General features: G+C 39.6%; 3 protein-coding genes across 5 annotated transcripts; all 3 read right to left on the bottom strand.

Annotated features, from left to right (window-relative positions):
• Positions 1-206: 206 nt before the first annotated feature.
• Positions 207-3,562, bottom strand: LOC144044526 (putative G-protein coupled receptor 148). Its single transcript, XM_077558993.1, has 2 exons — positions 2,825-3,562; positions 207-1,512 (listed from the first exon to the last, which is right to left on the bottom strand). The coding sequence occupies exon 2, from the start codon at positions 1,473-1,475 to the stop codon at positions 513-515; it is 963 nt and encodes a 320-aa protein (XP_077415119.1). The 5' UTR covers positions 1,476-1,512; positions 2,825-3,562; the 3' UTR covers positions 207-512.
• A 938-nt stretch (positions 3,563-4,500) lies between these two features.
• Positions 4,501-9,282, bottom strand: mterf4 (mitochondrial transcription termination factor 4). The gene is made up of 4 exons (XM_077558992.1): positions 9,187-9,282; positions 8,550-8,976; positions 7,824-8,008; positions 4,501-5,016 (listed from the first exon to the last, which is right to left on the bottom strand). The coding sequence occupies exons 1-4, from the start codon at positions 9,211-9,213 to the stop codon at positions 4,615-4,617; spliced, it is 1,041 nt and encodes a 346-aa protein (XP_077415118.1). The 5' UTR covers positions 9,214-9,282; the 3' UTR covers positions 4,501-4,614.
• Positions 9,283-9,837: 555 nt separating this feature from the next.
• pask (PAS domain containing serine/threonine kinase) lies at positions 9,838-25,296 on the bottom strand. 3 transcript variants are annotated; one of them, XM_077555533.1, is made up of 21 exons: positions 24,964-25,296; positions 24,630-24,866; positions 24,201-24,403; positions 23,763-23,933; positions 23,486-23,620; positions 21,712-21,846; positions 21,413-21,581; positions 20,388-20,569; positions 20,191-20,302; positions 18,430-18,607; positions 17,472-17,677; positions 17,293-17,410; positions 16,590-17,134; positions 15,654-15,796; positions 14,698-14,865; positions 14,388-14,513; positions 13,005-13,139; positions 12,718-12,917; positions 12,253-12,386; positions 10,798-10,947; positions 9,838-10,461 (listed from the first exon to the last, which is right to left on the bottom strand). In XM_077555533.1, the coding sequence occupies exons 2-21, from the start codon at positions 24,832-24,834 to the stop codon at positions 10,295-10,297; spliced, it is 3,582 nt and encodes a 1,193-aa protein (XP_077411659.1). In that variant the 5' UTR covers positions 24,835-24,866; positions 24,964-25,296; the 3' UTR covers positions 9,838-10,294. The 3 variants fall into 3 exon arrangements, with proteins under 3 accessions (XP_077411659.1, XP_077411660.1, XP_077411661.1); XM_077555534.1 differs by having other exon boundaries at positions 14,698-14,862; XM_077555535.1 differs by having other exon boundaries at positions 24,201-24,400.
• Between the last annotated feature and the right edge of the window lie 438 nt (positions 25,297-25,734).

Here is a 25,734-nt window from a genome sequence, read left to right as displayed (position 1 = left end):
AATATCTATCAGTTCTGAAATATTCAGTTTAGGTGAACGGTATGGGATTTTTAATAGGTTTTAGGTGAACTAATGAGTACACACTCACACGCACGGAAAAAAAAGAAAAAAAACAGTGAGCTGTGATTGGCCGTTGCCTGAGCAACTGTGATGTCATCTTCAGTCGACAGCAAGCGGCAAAATGGCCGCCCCCTGAGATGGATAAAAACGGCTGGATTTTGCTGCATAACTCATATTCCACAAATGTAATATTAATCAGAATGTCATGTTTAGACTAGTGAGGTCACATATAACATTTTTGTCAATAAATGTGTACGGTTGACTTCCAGTTTAAGTCCAAGACTTTTCAACTTTTGCCATACCTTGTGTTTATATTGTATATAATTGTTATGTTAATAATTTAGACGTTGCAGCTCATTTCCTTCTCAGGTCAATAAACCAATCAATCATGTTCTTCTGATTTAGAGAACCGCGAATGGTCGTTTTCAGCCGAAGAAAGAAATAAAGGTCGATCACGCCACGGCGATCTGGCTGAGTCGTCGGTGCCGATGCAGCAGCTGCAGCAGCGTGTCGGAGATCTCGCGGTAGCGGAGGCCGTACAGGTAAGGAGCAAAAGCCCGGGGCAGCAGCATCAGCACGCACATGTTGACCGTGCTGACCCACACCCGGGCGTCCTGGCTGACGGTTCGACTCTGGAACAGGAGCAGCTCCAGGGTGAAGACGAAGCCGGGGGCGAAGTAGAGGAGGAGCAGCACGCCGTGGGCCAGCACGGTGACCCGGGCTCTGGAGAAGCGGCTCCGCCAGATGCCTTGGGTTCGAGTTTCCATGTAGAGGCGGATGTAGCAGTAGAAGATGAGCGCGGCGCAGATGAGAGCGGCCACGAAGAAGTAGACGTTGATCCCCGTCGTGTTCCGGGCCTGGACGAACCCCAGCGAGATGAGGACGAGGCACACGGCCGCGTTCCCGCGCAGGTTCTCCCGCTCCGTCTCCATCAGGACCACCAGCGTGAACGGGTAGCTGGCCGCCAGCACCCAAGCCCCCAGCAGGATTCTGTGGGTTCGAGCGGGCGGGAGGAGGTGGCGGTAACGCAGCGGCCAGCGGACGGCGGCGTAGGTGTCGGCCACCATGAGGGTGACGGTGAGGATGGCGCAGCAGTAGGCGGTGACGGTGACGGCCGTCACCAGCTCGCAGACCAGCCACGGGACCCGCGCCTGCGCCGCGTTGAGGACGGCGGTGGCCAGGTTGAGGGTGAGGAACAACATGTCCGCCGTCAGGGTGTTGGCCACCAGGAGGTAGCGCGTCTCTCGGCGCAAGGCGCGAGACGCCAGGATGCACGCCAGCAGGACGGGGTTGACCAACATGGTGGCCAACGTGACCACGGCGGTCGGGATGAAGAAGAGCTCCAGGTGCCAGCGGCGGAGGCTCGCCACCCACTCCTGCGTCAGGTTGGTGATCAGGATGGGCTCGGCGGACATTTTGGAACGCTTTTCTGGTGTTTCTTTCAGTGGCTTCCTGTTGGTAGATGGCAGCGGCGTTAACTCGTTCAGTGCCGTTGACGGCTTTTGACGTCAAAGATCCATTTTTTTTACTGGGTTGGTAGTGAATGAGTTCATGAAGGGGATCGTCGGCTTATTTACATTTATGATCTACACATGGTGACAAATGGCAAAAACAAAAAAACATGCCTCAGATGCAGTGCTCTAAAAAGTCTACACACCCCTGTTCGAATGGCAAGTTTTTGTGATACAAAAAAAAAAAAATCATGTGGCCTATCACCTCTGCAACTCAAAATTATTTTTGAGTGTGTAAGTAAAAGAACTGAATTCATGTGGTTGCACAAGTGTGCACACCCTCAAACAGGGATGCGGCTAACTAATCACGTTCAAACTTGATGTAAATGGGAGTCAGTGCACACCTGCCGCCATTTGGCTCATTTAGCCAGCAGTAAGAAGATCATATTTTGTCTAGAATTGTGATAACTTCATTATTTTTCATGAACAATTAATCCCTCTAAAAACTACCCCCCCAATTTGCTGTTGACTGAAGATGGCATCACCTGTATTGAGGAAATAGCTAACGACCAATCTATTTCCTCAGCACAGGTGATGTCATCTTTAGTCGACAGCAAGCGGAAAAAGGTGTTTTTATAGGTACATGGAAAGTAATGAAGTTAACTAATTAATTCAAGACAAAATATGAACTTTCTACTGCGGAAAATGGCCCAAAGTGTCTAAGCGATTGATCCCAAATACATTTCAGATGTTCTAGTAGGCTTTTCCTTTTTCAACCAAAACACATTTTCACGCATTTGAAACATTTTATTTCTTTTTTTCCTCGAAATATTTTATTACGTATCACGATTACAGAGCAACAAAATTCATGACAGTTTTAATCCGTCCAAGAAACATAAAAATACATTGACGCTTAACGTGGCGTTGGGGGGGGAGGGGGGGGTGTTGTTAACATGTGGGAAAAAGCTACTCACAAATTATGCTCAAATGGGGAGTTTTTTTTTTTTTTAATGGGTCTCATTTTGTAATCACAAAAATGTGTCAGTTGAACAGGGGTGTGCAGACTTTTTCTATTCACTGTATATGCACAGTTGTGCTTTGTGAGTGTACGTACCCTCAGGTTACGTAAACTAAGAATGATGAGAGTTTAAAAGCGTATCTCATGTCAACAATATCTCGACAAAACACCCACATTGCATCCGAAAATTCTTTCCTGATAAATCCTTGATCTAAACGACGCCATAAAACACTTCAATAATGAAAAAAAAATCAAAGGTTTGGATGGAGGCTTGGACAAAGTTGCGTTTTCTTACCTGGGGGTCCACGCGGCGGCGGCGTGCGCGGCGGCGCTTCCATTGGAGCTGAAATCTTGTGTAAATCACAGGGTGTTTTTCTGCCGCCTGCGCTTATCTGATGTGTTCCGTGTTGACTCGCGCAGATGATTACAGAGATGCGCCAACGCCGCCGCCACTTAGCCGTCGCGTAGTGACGGGGGTGGGGGGCGGAGCTTTTGCAACGTTGGTTACAACATACTTGTCACTTTTGCAACATATTTGTTGAGGCCGTTCGCTGGAAATGGAACTCTTAGTATGCATTAGTTAAAAACGGTTACTTTAAGGCCTTTTGATATTTGACGGTTAAAGGCTGACTAAACTTTAATGTGGAAATTTACTTTATATTCAATACGTTGCAATTGTGTACAAAATGATGCGAGAACAAAAAGGGTGAGGATGCAAACTTTGACTATATCTGGAAACTGCTCTGTTTGTATAATGGCAATAAAGGCTGGCTATCTAATAAAAGTAATGCATATATTTTTTTCTCTTCTCAGGAATTGGGGTTGATGTAAATTAGGATTGTTGGGCCTTGGTGGAGGTAATCAAAGCCACACTAGGGGAGGGGGGAAAAAAAAAAACGGAATTACAAAATTAGTTGTACGTTTAAGAGAGAATATCATCTTAAGTGTCGTTGAGTTTTGTATGTGTGGAAAATGACACCCTTTGCTTTTGTAAATTCATGATTTTTAACTCATTCACTCCCAATGACGACTATAGACGTCATAAATTAATTTGAACTATTTCTGAGTTTAACATTTTTTTCCACTTTTGTTAAGAGTACGAAAAGCTAGATTTTTTTTTTGTACATTTAGAACAGATATAAAATTTGTGATTAATCGTGAGTTAACTAGTGAAGTCATGTGATTAATTACAATAAAAAAAATTGAATCACATGACATATTTTTTATAATTTTATTTTATTTTTTTTTAAGAAAAGATGATTAAAAATTAGGGGCGTCAGGCAATTACCATTTTTAATCGTAATTAATCGCATGATTTCACTAGTTAACTCACGATTAATCACAAATTTCATATCTGTTTTAAATGTGCAATAAAAAAATTCTAGGTTTTCATACTCTTGTTAACAAAAGTGGGAAAAATGTTAAACTAATAGAAATAGTTCAAATTAATTTTTGACGTCTATAGTCGTCATTGGGAGTGAATGAGTTAAGTATCTTAATTTTTTTTTTTTAAATCTTGTAACAATTCAGCTTTATGCTTATAATTGTATGATCCTTTTTTCTGCACCCGTCAGTTAGGAAAATAAAGCCCTTTCATAAGAATATTCTTAAATTATATTCTTTTCATTTAAAATTGTATTACAAGAAAACAAATCATTTATAATCATGACCATTTTCCGAGAAATATTGTAATATTACAACCCTATGTTCATAATTCTGACTCAATCCTTGTTTTTTCCCTAACCCAGTAAATATTTTTTTTTTCATAAAATTAATTTGAAGTTCAAGTTGTAATAATAGCAGGGGGGAAAACCAGTCTGTTAAAAAGTTTTCTGAGAAATATTCTCATATTAGTTATCTTGTAAATTCAATAAAGTTTTATGACAACAAAAATCGCCCCCCCAAAAAAATCTCACAATATTACAACTTTATGCTTCCATGATTTTATCCTTGTAATATTTCCGCCTCACGTGAGTTAAAAGAAGTTTTATTCTTGTAACTTCGCTAATTTTACAAGAACATCATCATCACCAGTGCAAATATTTGGATGTGATTATCCTTCATAGTGCTCTCGTTCACGTCTTACTACTTTCTTTTCCTCTTCCTGTAGCTTTCTCTGGCTTCCGCCTGGTCTTCCTCGTCGTCTTCCTCGTCCTCGTCCTCATCCTCGTCATCGTCACTCGCCGCTCGGCTGTTGCCGTAGCGACGCGCCTCCTCCTTCCACTCTCTGGCCAGCAGTCTCCGAAAGACGTCGTACTCCTCGGCGGAGGCGCTGGCCGCCTGCGCCAGGAAAGCGTCCGGGCCCACGCGGAGGACGGCGTCCAGTTTGGGGTTGACGACGAGCGTCTGACCTTTCTTGTCGGGGGTTTGGTACAAGCCCCGGCGCTCCAGGAAGCAGTGGCGCGTGCGCAGCTCTTCCAGCGTGGAGCGGAATAACTTGTGCTTCACCATCTCCGCTTGTTTGATGCCCATTCGGAAGTAGACGTACTGGGACGGAAAAGTAGCCTTTACAACGTCATGATTTATCAAGTTTAGAGTTCGAGCATAATTAATTAGAATGTGGAGCGGGCATTTTGGGACAGGTTTCTACCAAGCATCCCTCGAGTCCGATAACGTAGACAATTTCTCATAAATTTATAGGCAACTTTATGGACAAAGTGTGCGCCTAAAAATTTCCACATTTCAGCCTACAAGAACCCCACTTTAACCCGTAGGCGGTAGGGTTGTCAAAAGTATCGATACTAGGGCTGTGGTTAAAAAAATAAAAATAAAAAATTTAATCGATATATATCGATAAAAAAAAAATAAAAATTTTAATCGATATATATCGATAAAAAAAATATTTTTTTTAATCGATATATATCGATAAAGAAATACTATTATTTTTAATCGATATATATCGATAAAAAAATTATTTTTTTAATCGATATATATCGATAAAAAAATTATCATTTTTTTAATCGATATATATCGAAAAAAACAAATAAAATGTAATCGATATATATCGATATCGAATCGATATTCCTTTTCATAGCCCAATATCTATTCATAAAACCATGAATCCACACTTTTAAATATGGCCACCAAATGCAAATGTGCCCTTTTATTTTTTTGCCACTTTATTTACATCGTGCTGTGGTTGTAAACAATTTCAATTATTATTCATTGTTTTGGTCACGTCATGTTCAATAAAACATACATTATTAATGTAATTGTATTGGATTCAATTTTAAATGTAAGTATTCTTTTTTTTTTTTCAAACTAATGCACCAAGTAAGAGGATGAAGTTTCTTTTTGCAGCATTGATACTTCTGAGAATGTCTTCCATATAAAAGGAAAATTGATACTGCATGAAATCCTTAACAAAATTGAAAATGCAATCTGAAGGAAATCTGAATTTATACCCAGCCCTAATCAATACCAACACGTCGTATCCAGATACGTTAACACTCTGTCATGATATCGATGCTATCGCTACATGGTAGCGCTCCCGCAGCGCCGGCCCGGCAGCGTAGCCTACTAGGCATGGGTTCAGAGTAGGGGTGGGAATCTTTGAATGTCTCACCATTCGATTCCGATTTTTGGGGTCTGCGATTCGATTTAGAATCGATTTTTGCTTTACAATGATTTGATTGACACTGATTTTTGCTTCCTTCTATAGATGTTCAAGAAATCGTAATGATCTACTCCAGTCTGAGTCGTCAATGCTAATTAGCGCGCTACTCGCGACACTTTCATCACTCAAAAAAAAAAACGTCTCCACAATGATAAAAAACAAACTTTTATTAGAATAACTTGATTGTAACTTTTTCCTTCTACTCTCTAATGTGGCTACAACTTAACAGTGTATTAGACGGCGTGGAACCACACTGCCCCTCAGTGGCCAAACCGGGTACAACATGTACAGCGCTCCAAATAAAGGCACACACAAACAAAGGCAAGACACTATAAAATAATTTAAATGAAATCGATTTTGAGACATTTAAAATCGATTATGAATCGTACTAAATGAGAATCGATTTTATTTTGGCCCACCCCTAGTTCGGAGCCCACACCGCGACTTTGCTTGCTCAGCTACGTTACAGCTGCTTTAAGTATGGCCAGTGCGGCGACAGGACGGTCAAACCAGCCAGTCTTGGTGCCTTGTGTTTTTCCTATTAGCCATTAGCCGGCTACCGCGGTTATGCTCAGTTGCGAACGTTGGTTTGTTATTAGCCATTAGCCGCGGGCTCACGGTTAGCTTCATGCTCAGTGAATGCGTACCTGCTTCAGCAAAGACAATTCAGACCAGTAATATGACAAGCTTAGACAGCCATCATAGAATAAAGTGCACTTTTTAAACCCTTGTATACCTTAATAGATATTTTCAATGTTAGCTTTTTTTAAAGGTGTAGCTGAATGCAAATGCAGCATTTGATTTTCATTTTTACTGATTGTTTTTTTGTATATTTACTACCTCAAAATATATTTCTGATTACTTGTATAGTTGACCACCTCAATTTTTTTCTGTGAGTGTTTTTACCACAGACAACCAAAAATGTTGTCATGACGTATTCTTTTATTTGTGTTATTTATCATTTATTTGCATGTGGAAAAGTGATTCTTATTTTTTTTTTCATTTTCTATTAATAATTTATTTAATTGATTATTTGAAGTTATGTTAGTGAAAATGTTTTTCTATACATTTTTAAAGTATTTCTTTTCTTTTTCTTTTTTATCTCCGCGGTATCCAAAATGGTATTGAGTATCGAGTATTTTCCTGGGTATCGATATCGAGTTTGAAATTTTAGTATCGTGACAACCCTAGAAGGCGTTTTTTTTATTGTGACCCGTTTGGGGCTTTTTGATGGTTCTTTTCCAAATAAAATATTGGCCCATGGTTAAATTTGTAAACTTGAGTGTAATAGAACATTTCTTGTGCCTGAATTACTTTCATTTTAAGATTTTAGTTGAAGTGATTTTGTTGGGCAGTGTCTGAATTTGCACAATACGATTTTATGTTTTTGACCATTTGATGGTCAAAAAACAAAAAGTCAAGTAATCGCAGGACAACTTTTTACTTTAAGTGGAGTCATACTTGAATTTTTTTTTTTGGGATCAGCTTGGTGTTTAAGTTTAATAACAGCCCATATCTCACACTGAGACAAGATTATTATTTTAGTATTTAAACTTTTTTGTGGGGTTATTATGTCATGACCTTTTCCCAACATAAAATGAACGTCTTGGCAAAAGAATCAGATCTCGCAGGATGACTTGACCGCCCGTGCTAGCTCCACTGTTAACGTTATACTGACCTGAAATTTGTACTCCAGCTGAGCCCGGTCTTCGTGCACAACGGCCGGACTGTCTCTGAAGATGTCGGCGACCTGCTGCGTAGTAAACAGACACTTCTCCCTGAGGAACAGGGTCACGTGTTTGACCGTCTTCACCGGCACAGTCAGGATGGCGGGGTAGTGCACCGCCACCCGCTGCAGATTGCCTGGATGGAGTGGCACCGTTTTAATACCATTAAAAAAATAATAATTAACCCTGGAGAACCCAAGAACCCTTTTCTTCTTTGGAAAATTATGAATTATACATTAAATGACTGCTATAAGTTCACTGAACACCAAAATATGTTTTTTTTTTCAATTTTAACCCTTTTTTTGAACTAGCTCAGAGTTGCTAATTTATCAAAATATATATATAAAACATACTCCTAGGCATTCTGCAACGTGATATGAAATAGATTAACAAAAAAAACACAATTTTACCATCTGATGGTTTGTGATTTCCAGCTCAACAAAACAGCATGTTGCCAGCCATCTTGTCACCACCACTCTGGCTCATGTAAGTGCAATATTCATCCACTAGATGGCCCCATGCAGGGGTCAGAAGTGGCACTCTGGACTTTTGAAGTTAAATTTGTAAAAAAAAAAAAAGGGTCTTTGTTATTTGAGTAGCAGAATTTATAGGGGCCAAATTTGACCCCGTGGGTTCTCCAGGGTTAATTCATTTTTTAATTTTTTAAATGAGCTCACCTTCGACTAAACCAAGTTTGCGCAGATTGTTTATCCTCTGCTGGAGAAGTGATTCCTTGATGATGTAAAGTTCAGGACATTTGGTCAGGATCTTCAGCACGCTGGAGGGGTTGAGGCCCAACATGAACAGAAGCGTGAGAGTTGACAAACAACGTTTGGCGGCACTTCCACTTCTGGCTTTGCACGCCGAATCGTAGATTTCCTCAGCCTGTGAGCGGGTGAAGCCCATGTCGAGCAGACTGGGAACAGACAATTGTGGATCGGTGTGCCTCTGCGGGGATGCTGCTGGGTCATTGTTGGCACTCGGCAGCGGGTTGTTGCTGGGAGAGCACAGGAATCTAAAGTGCGGGCACAGACGTTGTAAGCAGCTACTTGACTGAAGGGAAGTGAATCCGGATGAGGTGGCGTTTCTCACAAGCCACAGGACCTGTGAGAAGTAAAAGGGACAATTTAGTTTTTAACTAGGGTGGTAGGTAGCAAGGTTAAAGCGGTCTAGGGGCTGTCAAGCAGATTTATATTCAAACGATGTCAATGTCTTAAAATATATATGGGTTTTCAAATAAAAATATATTCCAAATGAAACAATGAGACCAAAAAAAAACGTTAAACTTCTCGTGTTTTGGTTGTATTTACTCACCTGACGTGCAGCAAAACGAGCGTTCATGTTTTTTCACGTTCTTGACTTTGTCCGTTTCTAATATGTGTTCGTGCATCAACGGTAGCGGTAAGAAAGGTTCCGCATTGTATACTGAAGACAAATTCGCTTTTCTTTTTGTAAAATAAAACAAGCATATTTACTCATTTATTTTTAACTATAGTTGAAACTTGTAAAATATTAAAAATTGTACAAATGACGACACAAATAAGAGGTAAGCTGCATGAAGGACAACCAATTCGAGAGTATTTCATTGCATCTTTTTTTTTGTATTGACCTTCATAATTATCACGATGTAAGCAAATATGAACTGATAAAGACCCAAAAATGTATTTACACCTCCCGCCTGCTCTCCATCCTCCATTAACTGGGAAGCTAACCTGGACAAAAAAAAAATTACAAAAAATAAAATAAATATAATGGAAGGCGCCGTGTCCCGCCCACACATTTATTAATAGTAAAGTTGAATTTTAATTCCGGCCTGGAGTCTAGCTTTTATAATCATTACAATTGAACATATTTTCAGAAGAGACTTGTTGTCCACTGTAATGCCCCCCCCACCCCAAAAACAAAGTACAGTATATACTGTGTGTGGCAAGTTGTTTAGCAGACACAAATAAAATGAAACTGAAGTTTATTTCCCCACAAGGTTTTTAATGTGAATAAAGTCAAACAACAGACTTGTGTGAAAAAACAACAACACTTGAGGTAAAAGAGTGTTCCGTGTCGCTTGCACAAATTGTAACAAGTCCATTTCATTGATTACAGGGGAAAACAAATATTTAAAATCATGGTAAAATATGTATTCATGTCTAAAAATAAATAGATATAAATATAGTTTATATTTTATTTAGTGTTCAAATCCAAAACACTTCCTTCACTTTGAGGTCTCATCTTTTTAAGGCTTTAATAATTCAAAAAGGTACTGCTAAAATTTAAATACTTTCAAAAAAAAAAAAAATAATAATAATAATAATAAAAAAGATCTAAAAGAATAAATAAAAACGAGGTGGACACAAAATGTATATTACCTCTGTTGCAGTAACCGCTCAAGACAAAACAAACATTGGATGGCCGTCTGGGCTTTTATTCAGTTTTCATTGAGGTACTTCTGGAGCTCCGATTCCAGGGCCACCATGGACAAGCGCTCTTCCTCATCTTCCTCCTCCTCATCCGGAAGCGTGTCATCGCCTTGATCTGGGAACAACTCTTGTCCTGCATATCTTCGGGGACAGGACCCGTGGCGCTGCGGGGAGCCTGTGAAAAAGAGGAATGCTGAGAATCGGAAATATAACAAATTTCCTTTCTTTTCTTTGGTCCTTCCTCGGGTCTCCTGACGGCCTCACGGCTCTGGCTGGGTTCTGAAGTGTTCGATTTAGGTGAACGGTATGCGATTTTTTAATAGGTTTTAGGTGAACTAATGAATACACACTCACACATGAAAAAAAAAAAAAAAAAAAGTAATGATGATGACACGATGAATGAACAATACTGAGCTCTCCAGAGAAAAAAAAAAACACACACAAAAAAAGGAAATCTAACAAATCTGGGTGAAAAAAAGAGAGAGGGATGCTTTCATGCTGGAGCACTCACAATTGCTTTGAGTTGCAGGGAACACCTCCGTCCAGGTGTACTCGGCCAGCGAAATGGGCTGGCTGACCCAGGACCGCAGAAGCAGCTGGTCCAGGGTCATCCTTCGGGTGGGCTCAGGGTGCAGCAGCCCACACAACACACGGTTCAGTTCTGATACATACGACAGACTTGGTAAACGGAAAAAAAGTAGTTCTCAAGCCAAACACTTGTAAAGGGCTCTCTTCGGTTTGAAGTGCTTTGCCGCCATCTGCTGGCATCAATACCTAATTATCAACTCTTGGGTGGCGTTATTTTAAATTTCAAATAGTGGTGTTTTACTCTAAATGGTTTTTTTTTTTATTCCAGTTAAAATTAAGTACATCATTGACTTACGAGGCCCCAATTTCTTAATTTTTTTATGAGCTGTGGTTCAGTTCAACTGTTTTTTGTGTTTTTTTTTTTTTTTTGCTAAACTGACTTTCAAATGAGCGTTATCATCCAGCCATCATAGTACATGTTACCTTGCAGCGAGTAATTTTTTAGTTAGAATTTTCTGTATTTTGCAAGGGAAAAAAATCTCTAACTATGGGTCCTAAGGAGTCGATAAAGGCTTTGTAGCCAAAAAAGGGAGTTTTTTTTTTTTATACGGATGCTAATGAAAGTGAGCAAAATCAAGCAAAAACAGTGGATTAGATTAATTGAAATTCAGCCAAAGTGAAGAGAGATTAAAACTATATATATATATATATATATATATGTTTAATTATTTTTACCGAGAGGACTCCCACATACTTGCGGTTTCAGCACACGAGGTAGGGCTGCTCGATTATGAAGAAAATATGAATCATAATTATTTTGGGTAATAATTGAAATCACAAGTAGGACGATCATCTATTTTTTGGTACAAAACAAGAAAATGTTTAAACATAAAAAAATAAAAAATATTAAGAACAAATAAAATTCTTTGAAACACTATAATTATGCAAATTCCTTTAGGATGAAACAAATAAACATTTGAACACACTTTTCTATCTTCCTATTCTTGTTTTTTTTTTTTACTTCAACTTATATTTTAAACTTGTAATGTGTTTTCTTTATGTTTATATGTTTAATAAAAACATTTAAAAAATATTAAATTAGTTATTTTGAAATTACACATTTTTACATTTATACAACTAAAAAATGAGTATTAATAATCTTTTTTTTAACGATTATGCTGATTTTGTAATTGTAATTGTAATTGAATTTCAATTACTTGCAAAGCCCTAACCTGAGGATTCACAGACCCCCCCCCCCCTTTTTTTTTTGATGTCACAATTTTTTGGGGGGTGGAAAAATTGAATGTTTCTGAACATTGTTTGAAGACTATTTTTTTTTAGGTTATTTATTAATTTATTGTAGGTGAATGTATTTCAATGGGAAAAATCGATGCGAGCTACGCACAAAGCCAAAAGGAACCAAACGTCAGCGCAGTACCTGAGGAGAGGTCAAAAGGAGGCTTGAGTTTGGCCTCCAGGATCTCCGCCACCCCAATGAAGGGGTTCTCGCTGAACAGGAGCGTGTAGAGCAAAACCCCCAGGGACCACATCTCCAACTCGGGACCTTCGTAGCTACGCGAAGGGGAAACGCACATTAACCACAGCGCCGGATAGATTTCATAGGAAAGCAAACAAGCAAACGTGTGCTCATCACTTCATTCGAGGCTAGCAAACGTTTTAAATCACTTTATGATTGTTGTATGACGTTTATGGCCCGTAAAAGGTTGTAAAGGAGTGGAAACGGTGCTCTCACCGTGCTTTTGAGACAAATATAATTCTCACCGTAAATGTCAACTTTGGCCGATATGGTTGTGTAAAAAAAAATAAAAAAAATAAAAAAATAAATAAATATATATATATATATATATATATTTTGTTTGTTTTTGTTTCTATAAATACGTACGGATTTCCTTGAAGCACTTCCGGCGAGCAGTACTCCAGCGTGCCGCAAAACGTGTAAAAGAGCTTCCCCGGGGTCATCATGGCCGCCGAGCCAAAGTCGATGAGGCGAATGTGGAAACACTTGTCGATGACGATGTTCTCGTCTTTGATGTCTCTGTGCAGGATGTTCTTCGTCCTCAGGTAGAAGACGGCCGCGACCAGCTGCCGAGAAAAAAGGCAAAAATGTGTTGTTCAACGAGGCCGTTTAGGAAGCGGCGCCGCCGGTTTCGTCGCCCCCCTACGGCGGACCTGTCGGAAGATGTAGCTGGCCAGGGGCTCGTCCAGTCGCGGCTGCATGTCGATGAATTCAAAGAGGTCCAAACCGTCTCCGTGTTTCTCCATCACCATCTGGAAGTAACTGCCGTTCTCAAACACCTCCAGCACCTGGCGGCAGACAAACGCAAAAAAAATAAAAATAAAATTCATTGTGCGCCGCGTTAACTCATTGTGAATCGTTTTGGGCATTTTGGGTCGTTTTGTAATGAAAATGAACAAACAAGACAGTGCAAGGACAATATAACGTAACAGCGACGGTACGGTACGCGATAGTGGACACACTGAGCTGCCGAATTATAATGCTACATTCACACCAAACGCAAAAAGAGCGTTTCAACTCGCTTTATTCACTAGCAATTTATCGCAACAATTTCCACTATGGCAAAACTCCTCACAAAAAATAAATGAATAAAAATCAACGTTTGGATGTTTTTCCATCATGCAGACAGCAGAAAAAAACAATGCAACAGGCATTTTTTTTTTCTACAGCCAGAGCGGATCAAATTTAAGACTTGGGTAAATTAAATTTTAGACCTGGGATGAAAGAAAACATGGGTGTGTGTTTGTGTTTAAAAAAAATAAAAATACATTTAAGGCCTAAAATTTTAAGTTTCTGAATTATAGACCCCGCAGGAACCCTGCTTGCACTCCACCAACACTCCATATATAAAATTTAAAAAAAGAAGCTCAAACTCATACTAAAACTAATCTTAAAAAAAAGCTTTTTCCAAAACTAATAAGCTCACTCTAAAAACAAAATTATTATTTTTTTATTTTTTAATAAAATAGGGCTGGGCGATATGGCCCAAAAATGAAATCTCGATTTTTGCAGTCATTTAGGACAATTACAATTTTAATTTAATAAACCCAACAAACATTTATTTATAGGTTTAACTTATTCAAAAATAAATCCTGTGCAAAACGTTCAGATAACAAGAATGTATACTGATTCTAAATGAGTTTTAACAAATTTAACATTCATAGTTCTTTCTCAAATGCCACAACGAAGTTGTTGGTAGCTATTGTAAACATGTCTTGTAAAGCCCCCTTGCAGCATTCTGCCACTTGTGCAAAATTACAACTCACAAAAACATTTGAATATAACACAACATAAGAACAACATCTTTTAATAATCCAAAAGACAAAATTCTATTTCACGATTTAGCAAATTTTCAACAATTCGATTTTTAAAATGATGACGTATCGAATTCATTCGATTTATTGCCCAGCCCCAAAAAACAAAAAATCAAAAACGAAATAAGCACCAACTAACTATAATGAAAAATCCAGAACAATTCTAACAGGATGGAGCTAAAAGGCCTCACGGCGATGTTTTTCGGAAGCGGCGACGGTTACCTTGACAATATTGTGATGTTGCACTCGAGTGAGGATGGCGATCTCCTGACTGACTCGACCCAACATGGGGTCGTCCACCCAGCAGTCGCTCACGATCCTCGCCTTGCTGATGAACTTCACGACTGTCTGCAAGGCAAATACGTACGTTAAATGATCTGTCGTTCACATGAGTAACAGTAACAAAACAAAAAAAAAAACTATTTTTATCTTTACTTAAATGAGTGAATTAGTACTTCTACCAGTCTTTTACTTTCTTTTTCTACTTGAGTATATTCTTGCCAGTGCCGATCCTGTATGAGAATAATCTTACTTCCTGTCCATCGCAGCGCCTTATCGCCTTCCAGACAAACCCGAAGGCTCCTTTGCCGACAGCTTTAATCGGCTTGTACTCTTCCGCAAACTGCCCATCACATGCCCGAGACTGTTCGAGGTCCAGAGTGGAGCGCAGAGCCTCACCAAGACACGCCTCTCCAATCTTCTGAGGAAGGGGTGCAGGAATAAAACATACTGATATATAAATAAGTCTATGAATGTGAGAAGGGAATATAACCATGGTTTGATATGTCCTCATGTAACCTCTTATATAAGGATTTGTTGTTGTCCTGAACTGTTGTACGAATCCAGGTGCCCAACAATTTGTGAATAAAGGGCGGAATCAACCTGGGAACTCTTCCTTGTTTATACTATAGTCCTCCCTGCTTCGGAAACATGTTTTCGAGGGTGCCTGGGAGAGGGCTTGGCCAGCCCGGTTTCTCACGCTCATCCCTTTTTGTTGACGAATAAAAGACGGAGCGGCACACGGTGTGGGTAGAGTCAGCTGTGGGATACGTACGATTGCCCAGCCGCTAAGCAGCTCGTTCTACCTGGACCGTCGGCTCCCTGGTCTAGTGTCAAGGTAAGCGCTGATGATGATGATTATATTCTGCTGCTTAGTGTTGAAGTGTGTTGATTGCAGGGAAGAAAAGGCACATTTGTTCTAGCACAGTATATCAGTCTCTGTGAATTCATTGTTACCGCCGATCACTCACGATCCTGCATAAAAATATAAAAGTGAAGTAGTGTTTTCCACAAAACAAAAATGTCACCTGAATATATATATATATATATATATATATATATATATATATATATATATATATATATATATATATATATATATATATATATATATATATATATATATATATATATATATATATATATATATATATATATATATATATATATATATATATATATATATATATATATATAATTCCAACTGACCTCTCCAAGACTGGCTGCCGATTTGTCGAGCAGGGATCGATCGTTTTGCGACATTGTCCGATGCTGGCCGGGCTTGCTCAACCACACGCAGAACATTCGTCTTCCGTCAGGAAGGTCGGCTCGGACCACGTCACACTGCACATCTGGAGAGATTATTCAACCGTGAGCCTAACGATAGGCAGAGAAAATGATTTCATTTGCTGAGGTGTTGTAGTTAGGCACGGGGCGATAGTTAGGATGTTAGTATTTTATGACTTTTTATCTTAGTGAAATTTCACAGAAAAGCATTTATACTTCTTTAAGGTTAAAAAAACTCTCAGAATAATATGATTTTTTGTTTCCCGACCTACATCTGCTCATCTATCCATACCAGTGATGTATAACAATGAAATGCTCTTCCACTAGTATGCAAACGGTTCTTTTCTTTGGTCCTTCCTCGGGTCTCCTGACGGCCTCACGACTCTGGCTGGAAGTGTTCGGTTTAGGTGAACGGTATGGGATTTTTTAATAGCTTTTAGGTGAACTAATGAATACACACACACACACACACACACACACACGCACATACAAAATAAAAAAAATAAAAAAGAGAGAGCAATGATGATGACATCGGTAAAATTACCGAATGAACAATACTGAGCGCTCCAGAAAAGAAAAGAAGAAAATAATGCAAACGGTGCATACAGTAATTATAATATGTATCAAATATTTTTATTTGGTGGCATAGAGATTTTTCAAATGTCAAATATGCCGGGAAACGTTTTTGAATGTGTTTTTCTTCATCACGCTAATTTATAAACTCCTTTATAAGACAATCATTGTTGTTTAGTTTGAGGTGGTACTTGACACAGAAATGTTCTATTTTTTTCTGAACTTGAACTACTTCCGTGAGACATGAGTTTGAACTCGCACAAGTGAAGTGAATTGAACACATACCAACTCTTGTGCCATCTCTGTGGTAGGCGCTGCCTTCAAATCGTCCCTCCAGTAACTGTGGCGCATCAGACTTCAGCGTACCCTCTGCCATTCTCTTTTTCTTCGGCGTGGACGTAGCAGGAAGATCCAACGTTTCCTGAACCTCACCAATATCCCCATTCAAGCGGAATTCCTGCCCGCTTTCTTTATGAACGGACGAGAGAGCGGGCCACTGATCCTCCCCGGCCCGGTTCTCCAACTGCTCCTCAGTCTCCCTCTCATCCCCCGTCTCCTTATTGGCGTCGACGGGTCGATCTTCCGGGTCAAGGTCAATCGGGGAGGGTGCGCGCAGGAGCTCGGCCGTATCGCAGGACGTCATGGAGTGCTGGTTTTCGCCGTTGCCCCCTGGGAGGCTGATCAGCACGGCGCTGCTCAGATCCAGGTCGGCCAGGGCTCGGGTCACCAGGTCGCCGTTGCTGTTGAGGTCCAGGTAACAACTGACCTCTGCCTGGCGTGGATCGGAACCGCCGTGGCCAGCAAAGTTCTCGCAAAAGCCGGAGGAAGACCTGGAAAACGGGAATACTGAAGGTTTTTCTTCAACATGGATTCTGTTGTGATGTTACTTGTCCAAAAGGGAAGACATTTAGTAGGCAAACACTCTAGAGGCAGGTCAATTAGAAAAAATATAAACATATTTTATTTGTGGCAAATGTGAGCTGCTCACCTGCTCCCCATTGAAATGACCTCAAAGCTGGAGTCTTGCAAGGCGGTACATGACGGGCGTCTGTCAGAAGACTTGACACCCCCACTTCCAAAAGCATGTCCATTCTGAGTGGGACTCCCTAAAAATTACAATTTGAAAAGTAAAATTGTTTGCAATTAATCTCTTATTTGAGCTCATACCTGCAATGATGTCATTTTCCAGAAGCAGTTGTTTATGTTTGGCTTCTGGTTGCTCAGTGGAGGGAACGCCGGCGGTGCCTCCCTCTGGCTGGTCCACCCAGGCAAAAGTCCTCAGGAGAGCCTCAGTGGTGTCCCCCGTCGCTGAGTGGCTACTGGCAGCAGCTACCTGGGCCGCCTGTGCCAACAGCTCGTCGGTGTCATTGGCACTGTGGAAAGAAGGTCTTAAATCAGAGTAACTAGTGATAGAAAATAATGGAGAATGGATGAGATTAATTATAGTGTATTATATATCATTAGGATGACTTAGTGTGGAAAGGGGTCAAAACGAGTAAATTGCGACATCCGCCACTGTTGTTGTCTTTTGGGGTCACCATATTGAGTCACTCATATGATTGGTTGACACCGTTTTTACACATGATGCTATTCCTGACGAAACCCACCCCTTTTTAGTTTAAATCTTGAATTGAGAAAATCATATCAGTTATATAAGGTTGACCCGATACTAAATATGTTTCTATAAAAATGTCATATTAATAAAAATTCGAGCTGTATAATAAATAGTTGGTAATGCACTGAAACTTTACAATATTTGACATCTAAGTTCATGCCCCTTTTTTCCCGACTAACCATACATGTCCAGCAGATGGCGCAATAGATACAATGAACTCAAATTTCATGCTTCAACTTCCAGTGTCATTCATTTTCAGGTGATCTTCATTTTAAAACACAGTTGCTGACCTAATCAAAATGTGTACGAAACCGCAGAACCCACCATTGCCTATTACTAACATAATCTAAATAAGTAGTTACGTCAGTGTGACATCAGAATTAAAGTCATACGGTAGGTATGAAAACACTTGCGGACTGTAAATATAAAACTCTGATGTCCATGAGAGAGAAAAAAAAGAAGAGGAAAAAATAAATAAATAAATAAAGCTCTGATGTCCAAATGACTTACTTTAACACGCGTGTGGAAGAGACGGCAGGAGAAGTTAGCGTGGACAGAGGGCCTCCTTGTTTGTCAAGCCTGGTACAGTTGCCGGTGAAGATTCGGCCTCTCCCTGTGGAGGATCTCCCCCGACAGGCTTCCTGCACCATGGCCATGTCTCCGGCCACCAGCGAGGACGGGTCCATGACTGAGCTCAACAGAAGTACGAGTAAAACACATCCAGTAAAGAAATGACACATGTTGAAGATGCAGGACTGTGATTTTTTTGGAGACACTCGATACCACTTTTTGTCCAGATGATACCAGCGTTTGTGCAATTCCTTCTTGAATTCTCAACAATACCAACACGACTTATGATACATAAAATGTCAATTAAACTATGGCAGATCATTCGGAAAACAAAGACCCTTTGGCACACGTGATCTACTGACGGCTGCAGTGTAGCACCAACTACTGGCAAGGAAGACTCAATGTCAGACTTAGCCTTAAAGTATCGTAGGCTGGTTCTCGTGAAGGATGATTGGTATCGTTCACGAGAACCCGATACCTTGAAATAAGGCCGGTATCGGGCGAATACCGGTACTGGTCCTCGCCCATCCCCGGTGATTATAAATTTCATCAGATTGCTATACTATAATCCAGGAGTGGATAAACTTGTGTTGAAGCCATATTTGATTATTATTTTATGTTTTTACAAAAGGACAGATGGGCCAGGTCATGAATTAAACCATATATTGTATGCAATTTTTATTACACAATTTTTTTAATTTACTGTATATTAAGTTAAAAAAAGTAACTCGATTTGTAGTTTACTTTTCAAATGAATTAAAATTAACTCGTCGGAATTTCATGTTTTCCTTTATTTCCGGGTTTGGTTATGCGTTCAGCCATTTTTGTCCAATGGGGGCACAGATCGTCGCGCGGTCGACATGATTACGCAATATAGTCCACTTGCAAAAAGCACAGCATGAATATCAACCGCACTAAACGAAAAAAATAAAGTCCGCTTTTGGTCCGGACCAAACAAGCGTTCTAAAGGATTTTTCTGGTCTGAATACACCCTTCGAATGTTAAGTTTATGTTAAAACTGTTTTAGAATCAGTATATATTATTGTTTTCGGAACATTTTGCCTAGGAATTATTTTTGAATAAATAAAACCTTTAAATCATTTTTTGTTGTGTTTATTAGATTAAAATCGAAATCGTCCTGAATGACTGAAAATAGAGATTTAATTTTTGGGCCATATCGCCCAGCCCTACTATATAGTAAAATTAAAATTTTAATATTTACAGTTTAGTAAATTACAAAAATAATTTCATAAATAATTTTAATTTGTATTTTTATGTATGAAAATTATGTGTGTAATATTTTACTATTACATGTTTTCTAAATTAACCTATTCATTAAAAAAAATCCACCGTATAGATATTTTTATTGATGGATCCAATAGTATTTAATATTATAGATATTAATCAATTATGTGATAAAATTAATGAAAATTCTTATACAGGTGTTATACAGGGCAGGTAGCACAATTTTTCATGATTTACAATAAATTAATGAAACAGTTATTTTATATCAAATTAATACAAAATGAACCACAAATAATAAATACATTTTGATAATTTTTTGGGAAAAATTGTTTAAAAATTATTATTTTTTTAAATTTTGGTAAATGCAGGGTGGGCAATACGTGGGCCATTTTGCCCAGCGCCGTTTAAACACACGTGAATTTCCAATATGGTAAAACACGTGCTTTAAATGCTCACCAGATTTCACTGTACTTTGGACAGCCTCTGTTTGAGACTCTGGGAAGGGACTGATCTTCCTGACCGAATGGGACATCCAGCCATAGAAACCGGGCATGAGGAAAGTGACACACTGTTGACGACAGAGAGCAGCAGTGACATACAAGGCTTGACAAAAGACGCCCTTTGCCTTTTCGCAGCTGCTCTCATTGGCTAACCTTTCCCAGCAGCTCGTTCTTGCGATAGCCAAACAGACTGATAGCCTGTTGATTGTGGATGCTGCAGATTGAGCCGTCAGCTTGCAAAAGGAGGAGGCCGCTCATGGGGGCAAACGCCCAGATGGTTCCGTTGTACTCCAGTGTGGGGTTGGGGGAGAGGACCCTGCTGTCTCCCTTTATGCCTGTGCAAAAAAAGAAAAGAAAAGAACAATCCATTAAATCTTGGTCGGGTATGACGAGTCAAATCTTTTTGGAGTGGCCAATATCGATTTATTCTGAATATTGCATGAACCAAGATTAAAAAATAATAATAATTTCATTGCTTTTAACTACTTTATTTTTATTTTTATCCACACCAATTCAAATATTGAGCATAATTAGTATTTAAAGTTGGTTAATAGGTGAAATCTGACTGACCAACTTGCTGGAATGTGCTCAAATGCTTAAGCAGCACCAAACGCAAACAGTCAGTTTATGATATAATATTAATAACCCTGGAGAACCCACGGGGTCAAATTTGGCCCCTATAAATTCTGCTACTCAAATAACAAAAACTTTTTTTTTTTTTTTACAAATTCAACTTCAAAAGTCCAGAGTGCCACTTCTGACCCCTGCATGGGGCCATCTAGTGGATGAATATTGCACTTACACGAGCCAGAGTGGTGGTGACAAGATGGCTGGCAACGTGCTGTTTTGTTGAGCTGGAAATCAATCCAAACAAAACCATCTTCTCAGCAAACCATCAGATGGTAAAATTGTGTTTTTTTTGTTAATCTGTTGCAGAATGCCTAGGAGTATGTTTTATATATATATTTTGATAAATTAGCAACTCTGAGCTAGTTTAAAAAAAAAAGGGTTAAAATTGAAAAAACATATTTTGGTGTTCAGTGAACTTATAGCAGTCATTTAATGTATAATTCATAATTTTCCAAAGAAGAAAAGGGTTCTTGGCTTCTCCAGGGTTAAATAATTGTGTCTTGCTGTTTCACCGTACTGTTAATAAAACATGAATGTGACAAACGTACCCGATTGCTGACCATCTTCTCTGCCAAGACTCTCTGTCGAGCATGCGAGGCTCACGCCACTGTGTCGCTGCGGAGGTCTTGCGCACTGCACCGCCCCCTGAAGCTTAACACACAGTGGCACTGATGCGCCTTCTCTACTTTGACCACACACTCTCTGAACCCTCAGCATCTATGGGGGGGAGCAAGAAAGCAAAAAAAAAATCTGACATCATATCCAAAACGGGAGCATGAAGAGATACTGTGAGACGCGGCTTTGCTTTTTCCTGAGAGGTACGGTGTTAAAAGTAAAGTGTGCTTACTTTGGGCAATGCTTGACAGTGCAGCGGGATTTGTAAGGAGGGGATTAGCTCCATAACAGAAAGTCTTTTTAAGTCCTCGGGATGGTGGTATCCATGGAGATGAGCAAATGCAGAGTCACAGGTAAGAATTCTGCCCTGAAGGAGGGTAAAACCAAAAGCAATTTTCCAATCGGTGGAGTCACAGCATCATGAAAATGGAGAGAAAGTGGAGAACGTTGTCACCATGGAAAGAATGACAGACATTACATACTGGCAATTAAAACATATATGGACATATGCAAAAAAAAAAAGTAGCTATGTCATCTTTGAAGATGTATTAACATGTTTGATGCGACTTGAGGAGCTTTTTTTGAAGCACTTAAGTCGAGGTCTTGTCGATTATGCTATTTACATCTCTGTAGACGATAATTGTGTGCAAAATTGCATTGAATGCAAATATACTTTCGAGTCTAACATGTAGAAATACTGTACATGGAAACATTGTGTAAAGCATCATGAAGCTGAATTTTATTGATATCTCTGCTTCAAAGACAAACATGAACTCATTTTGAGTTTACAAAAACAAAACAGTCGTGTTTTAAAAATGCAACAAAAAAACTGCGAGGTTCACTTCTGTGAACACGAGGTTGCGCGCATTATGACGTCACAAATATGCGACACGGCATAGGGGAGGGGAGGGGTTGAGGGGTTGCTCACAACTTGAGCCACAACCACAACAGATGGACCGTCGACTATTATTAATTGGCGGATTTCTTTATTATCTGTATGACGTCAAATTGGTCGATAATTGCAGATAATTATCGGACACCGATATTATCGTGCATCCCTAAAATGTGCTACATATGAAGTCCCATTTATCATATGGAGGACCTAAATGAGCTCGGCGGTAGGGGTAGGAATCTTTGAATGTCTCACGATTTGATTCGATTCTGATTTATGGGTGTGCAATTCAATTCAGAATCGATTTTCGATTGAGAACGATTTTTGATTCAAAATGATTTGATTGACAGTGATTTTTGCTTCAATTTATAGATGTTCAAGGAATCGTAACGATCTACTCCAGTCTGACTTGCTAATGCCAATTAGTGCTCTACTCGCGGCACTTTTATCACTCAAAAGAACGGCTCCACGCTGCAAAAAAACAACTTTTTCCTTCTTCTCACTAATGTGGCTACAACTTAACAGTGTATCAGACCGCGTGGAACCACACTGCCCCTAAGTGGCCAAATCGGGTACAACATGAACAGCGCTCCCAATAAAAAGGCACACACAAACAAAGGGAAGACAGTATATATATATATTTTTTTAATAAAATCGATTTTGGGACATTTCAAATCGATTTTGAATTGTGATTCTTATGAGAATCGATTTTTTGGCAAACCCCTACTCGGAGGGTCTGCAATTTCAGCGTAATTAGTTGCACAAGCTATGTTTCTTCCTTTCCTCACATAGTTGCATTAGTGCTAGCCAGTTTTGCTTACTCTGGTCACTCACCGGTATGAGTAGTCAGTTGAAGGAGGCTTGCTGAAGAAATGTATCCTAGCGCTTGATTTATAATTTTCTATTAACTTGAAAGAATGCTAATAATTATAATATGTCATTATTTATTTATTTTTATTTGAATTTTGCTATTAAATTGCTGTACCAAATTATGTAGATGAATCCAACTATGATAGGTGCTTGCTGGTGTGTGTCATTGAACAACATTATAACAACAGTAGATATATATTGCAGTAGTAGACATATTTTAAAAACAATAATGTCGTTCACTTACATCTTGAGTAAATGTCAGAGAAGCGGAAATCCGCTCAACATTCTCCATCTTGACAAGGAGACGTTCTCCATTTTGTGACACTCTGTGGGTGCACACCAACATGGGCATCTCACCAGACACTGTCACAACATCGACCTACAAGAAGAGGAAGACAATGGCTGGAGAATATACATCTCACCAGGAAAACAGATCCCGGTTATCCCAATGATCATCAGCCCACATGAATGACAAGTAGTAAAGGTAAAGGTCAAAGTGCCTGAATGGGTCGGCAACATACCACTTTCCCAGATACAGATGCAACACTGCCATCCATTAGCAGATAGTCCTCAGGCAATGCTTCTTCCAAGACTTGAGTGGTTTTCTTCAAAATGCACATCAAGTTTCTTCCTTTCAACTCATCCGGGGTGCACGCAAACAGTTTGCAGGCCTGATCGTTGGCTGATAAAATCTTTAAAAATAATAATAATAATAACTTAAAAACTGACAGGTGCAGATTATTATTTTTTTTAATTAATGAAAAACATTCTAAAACACGAGCCATGGCACATATTTTACATTGGATTTAATTGATAATGCCTGTTCTCCTTTTCTTTAGATTAGATTCTCCTATAATCCCTAAAATTCCTTGCTGTGGGATCAATAAAGTCATCCTCTTCTCACTAAAGTGCTGCAACAGAGTTTGGGAATCACTGTCCTAAACTCTAGAAAACTGTACCTCTCTGCTTTGGTGATCGACTGTCAGGAGCACTTGGTTTGGATTGAGTGCCAATAGCGGAACAGGCAGCTCAGAAGATGTTGAAATTAGACGACTATAAAGCTTGTCTTCCGTCTCGGACATTGTGGGAGGGCGTGGTAGAGCGTCAGTAGATGTGTCCAAATCAGGCTGTGCGCAGGATGATTGGGGCTTTGTTGCTGCTACTGAAGCACAAACATCACAAAATGGAAAATGTTGGGAATGAATCAATGGATTTTTTTTATAGAATGAGTACTAGAAATTTGGTTGTAAATATAAATCAGCTGTTCTGATGGTGTTTAAGCCAGCAAAGAAGGATTTGCTGACCGCCCCCGTGTCCGATTAATCAATAAATAACAAAACAGTCTATATAAGGAAATTGGTTCCACCCCTTGTGTGGCCATCTCTCACCTGGAGATGACCCATAATAGTAACGTCGTTGCAATTCCAACATATTCCTTTTCTGTAGTGATCTTTGGGCGCAGGGGTAGGACTTGTTCAAGTCGAACTCGTCCTCCAGTAGGTCGTAGGAGAGATCAGGCACCACGCAAATAGAATCTCCTTTCTCAACGAAGTGCCGTGTGGCTTCAAAACGAGACTCGGTGGCGAGCGACATTGTTGTTGTTGTAGGTTCTTCAGCTGTAATCACTAACCCACGAAAATTAAATTACAGGCTTGAAAATGCGTTAGGATGAAACACTGTAAAAATATTGAATAAAATGTTTGCGTTTGAAGTAAGACTCACCTCAAATCAAATCAGGTGCCTTTGAAGCATACAATGAATGCCGTGATTCGTTGACGACAGTCGACAAGGTAACGCGAACTCCCTTGTGTTATTAGCTTAGCCACGTTAGCATACTGTCTACTAATCGCGCTACAAACGTTTCCTCGACCTCAATACAGAGTCGAACCGGCAACCACCGTCGTTTTTAAGACGCCGACGCCATGAGCAGGAGAGAGTTTGGAATCAATACATCGTGTTTAGCTCACGAACCATTTTAAAAACTTTCGTAAATCGCGGGCTTCAAGCACCAGCTGAACGGATGATATATACGGAAGTGCCTTGGAACCAATCAAATGTCACGGTTCGAAAGCGGAAACGCTTATTGGATAAACAAAGAGGAAGACCTGCCTTTTTATCCACGGTGACAGCGCCGCTGCCCAATCAACTCAATTCAACTTTATTGCATTAGCTTTAAAAAAAAAAAATACAAAAGTTGCTGAAAAAAATCGTGCTGTACATAAATAATAATTCAAAAAACACAATAAGAATAATAACTAAGTTAACAATACAAGCAAATAAATAGCATATTTATCTTTATAAAAATATACCTCTTTAATAACATACAATTAGTTGGTGACATCAAAATATTGGCAATGTCATACAGGAGTTTTCATTCTTATTGCCACAATTTTCTCTGTCACTTACCGGTACCCTCACTGGGGTAATGGAGTATATCCAGGAGAGCCGTTGTACACTCTGGACTGGCCACCAGCCAGTTACAGGGCACATGTA

Source organism: Vanacampus margaritifer, chromosome 2, assembly GCF_051991255.1.
Source record: "Vanacampus margaritifer isolate UIUO_Vmar chromosome 2, RoL_Vmar_1.0, whole genome shotgun sequence".
NCBI lineage: Eukaryota > Metazoa > Chordata > Actinopteri > Syngnathiformes > Syngnathidae > Vanacampus > Vanacampus margaritifer.
This window is presented reverse-complemented; position numbering and strand designations above follow the sequence as displayed.

What these genes read in the sequence shown, in the direction of transcription:
- pask (XM_077555533.1), bottom strand. Translation starts at nt 24,834, where the DNA reads ATGTCGCTCGCCACCGAGTCTCGTTTTGAAGCCACACGGCACTTCGTT. An exon ending in CATCTGTATCTGGGAAAGTG is followed by an intron (nt 23,621 to 23,762) that starts GTATGTTGCCGA and finishes CTCTTCTTGTAG; the next exon opens with GTCGATGTTGTGACAGTGTC. An exon ending in TCTTCCACACGCGTGTTAAA is followed by an intron (nt 17,678 to 18,429) that starts GTAAGTCATTTG and finishes TTCTTTCCACAG; the next exon opens with TGCCAATGACACCGACGAGC.
- mterf4 (XM_077558992.1), bottom strand. Translation starts at nt 9,213, where the DNA reads ATGAACGCTCGTTTTGCTGCACGTCAG. An exon ending in CTCGTTTTGCTGCACGTCAG is followed by an intron (nt 8,977 to 9,186) that starts GTGAGTAAATAC and finishes TACTTCTCACAG; the next exon opens with GTCCTGTGGCTTGTGAGAAA. An exon ending in AGCTGGAGTACAAATTTCAG is followed by an intron (nt 5,017 to 7,823) that starts GTCAGTATAACG and finishes TTTCCGTCCCAG; the next exon opens with TACGTCTACTTCCGAATGGG.
- LOC144044526 (XM_077558993.1), bottom strand. Translation starts at nt 1,475, where the DNA reads ATGTCCGCCGAGCCCATCCTGATCACCAACCTGACGCAGGAGTGGGTG.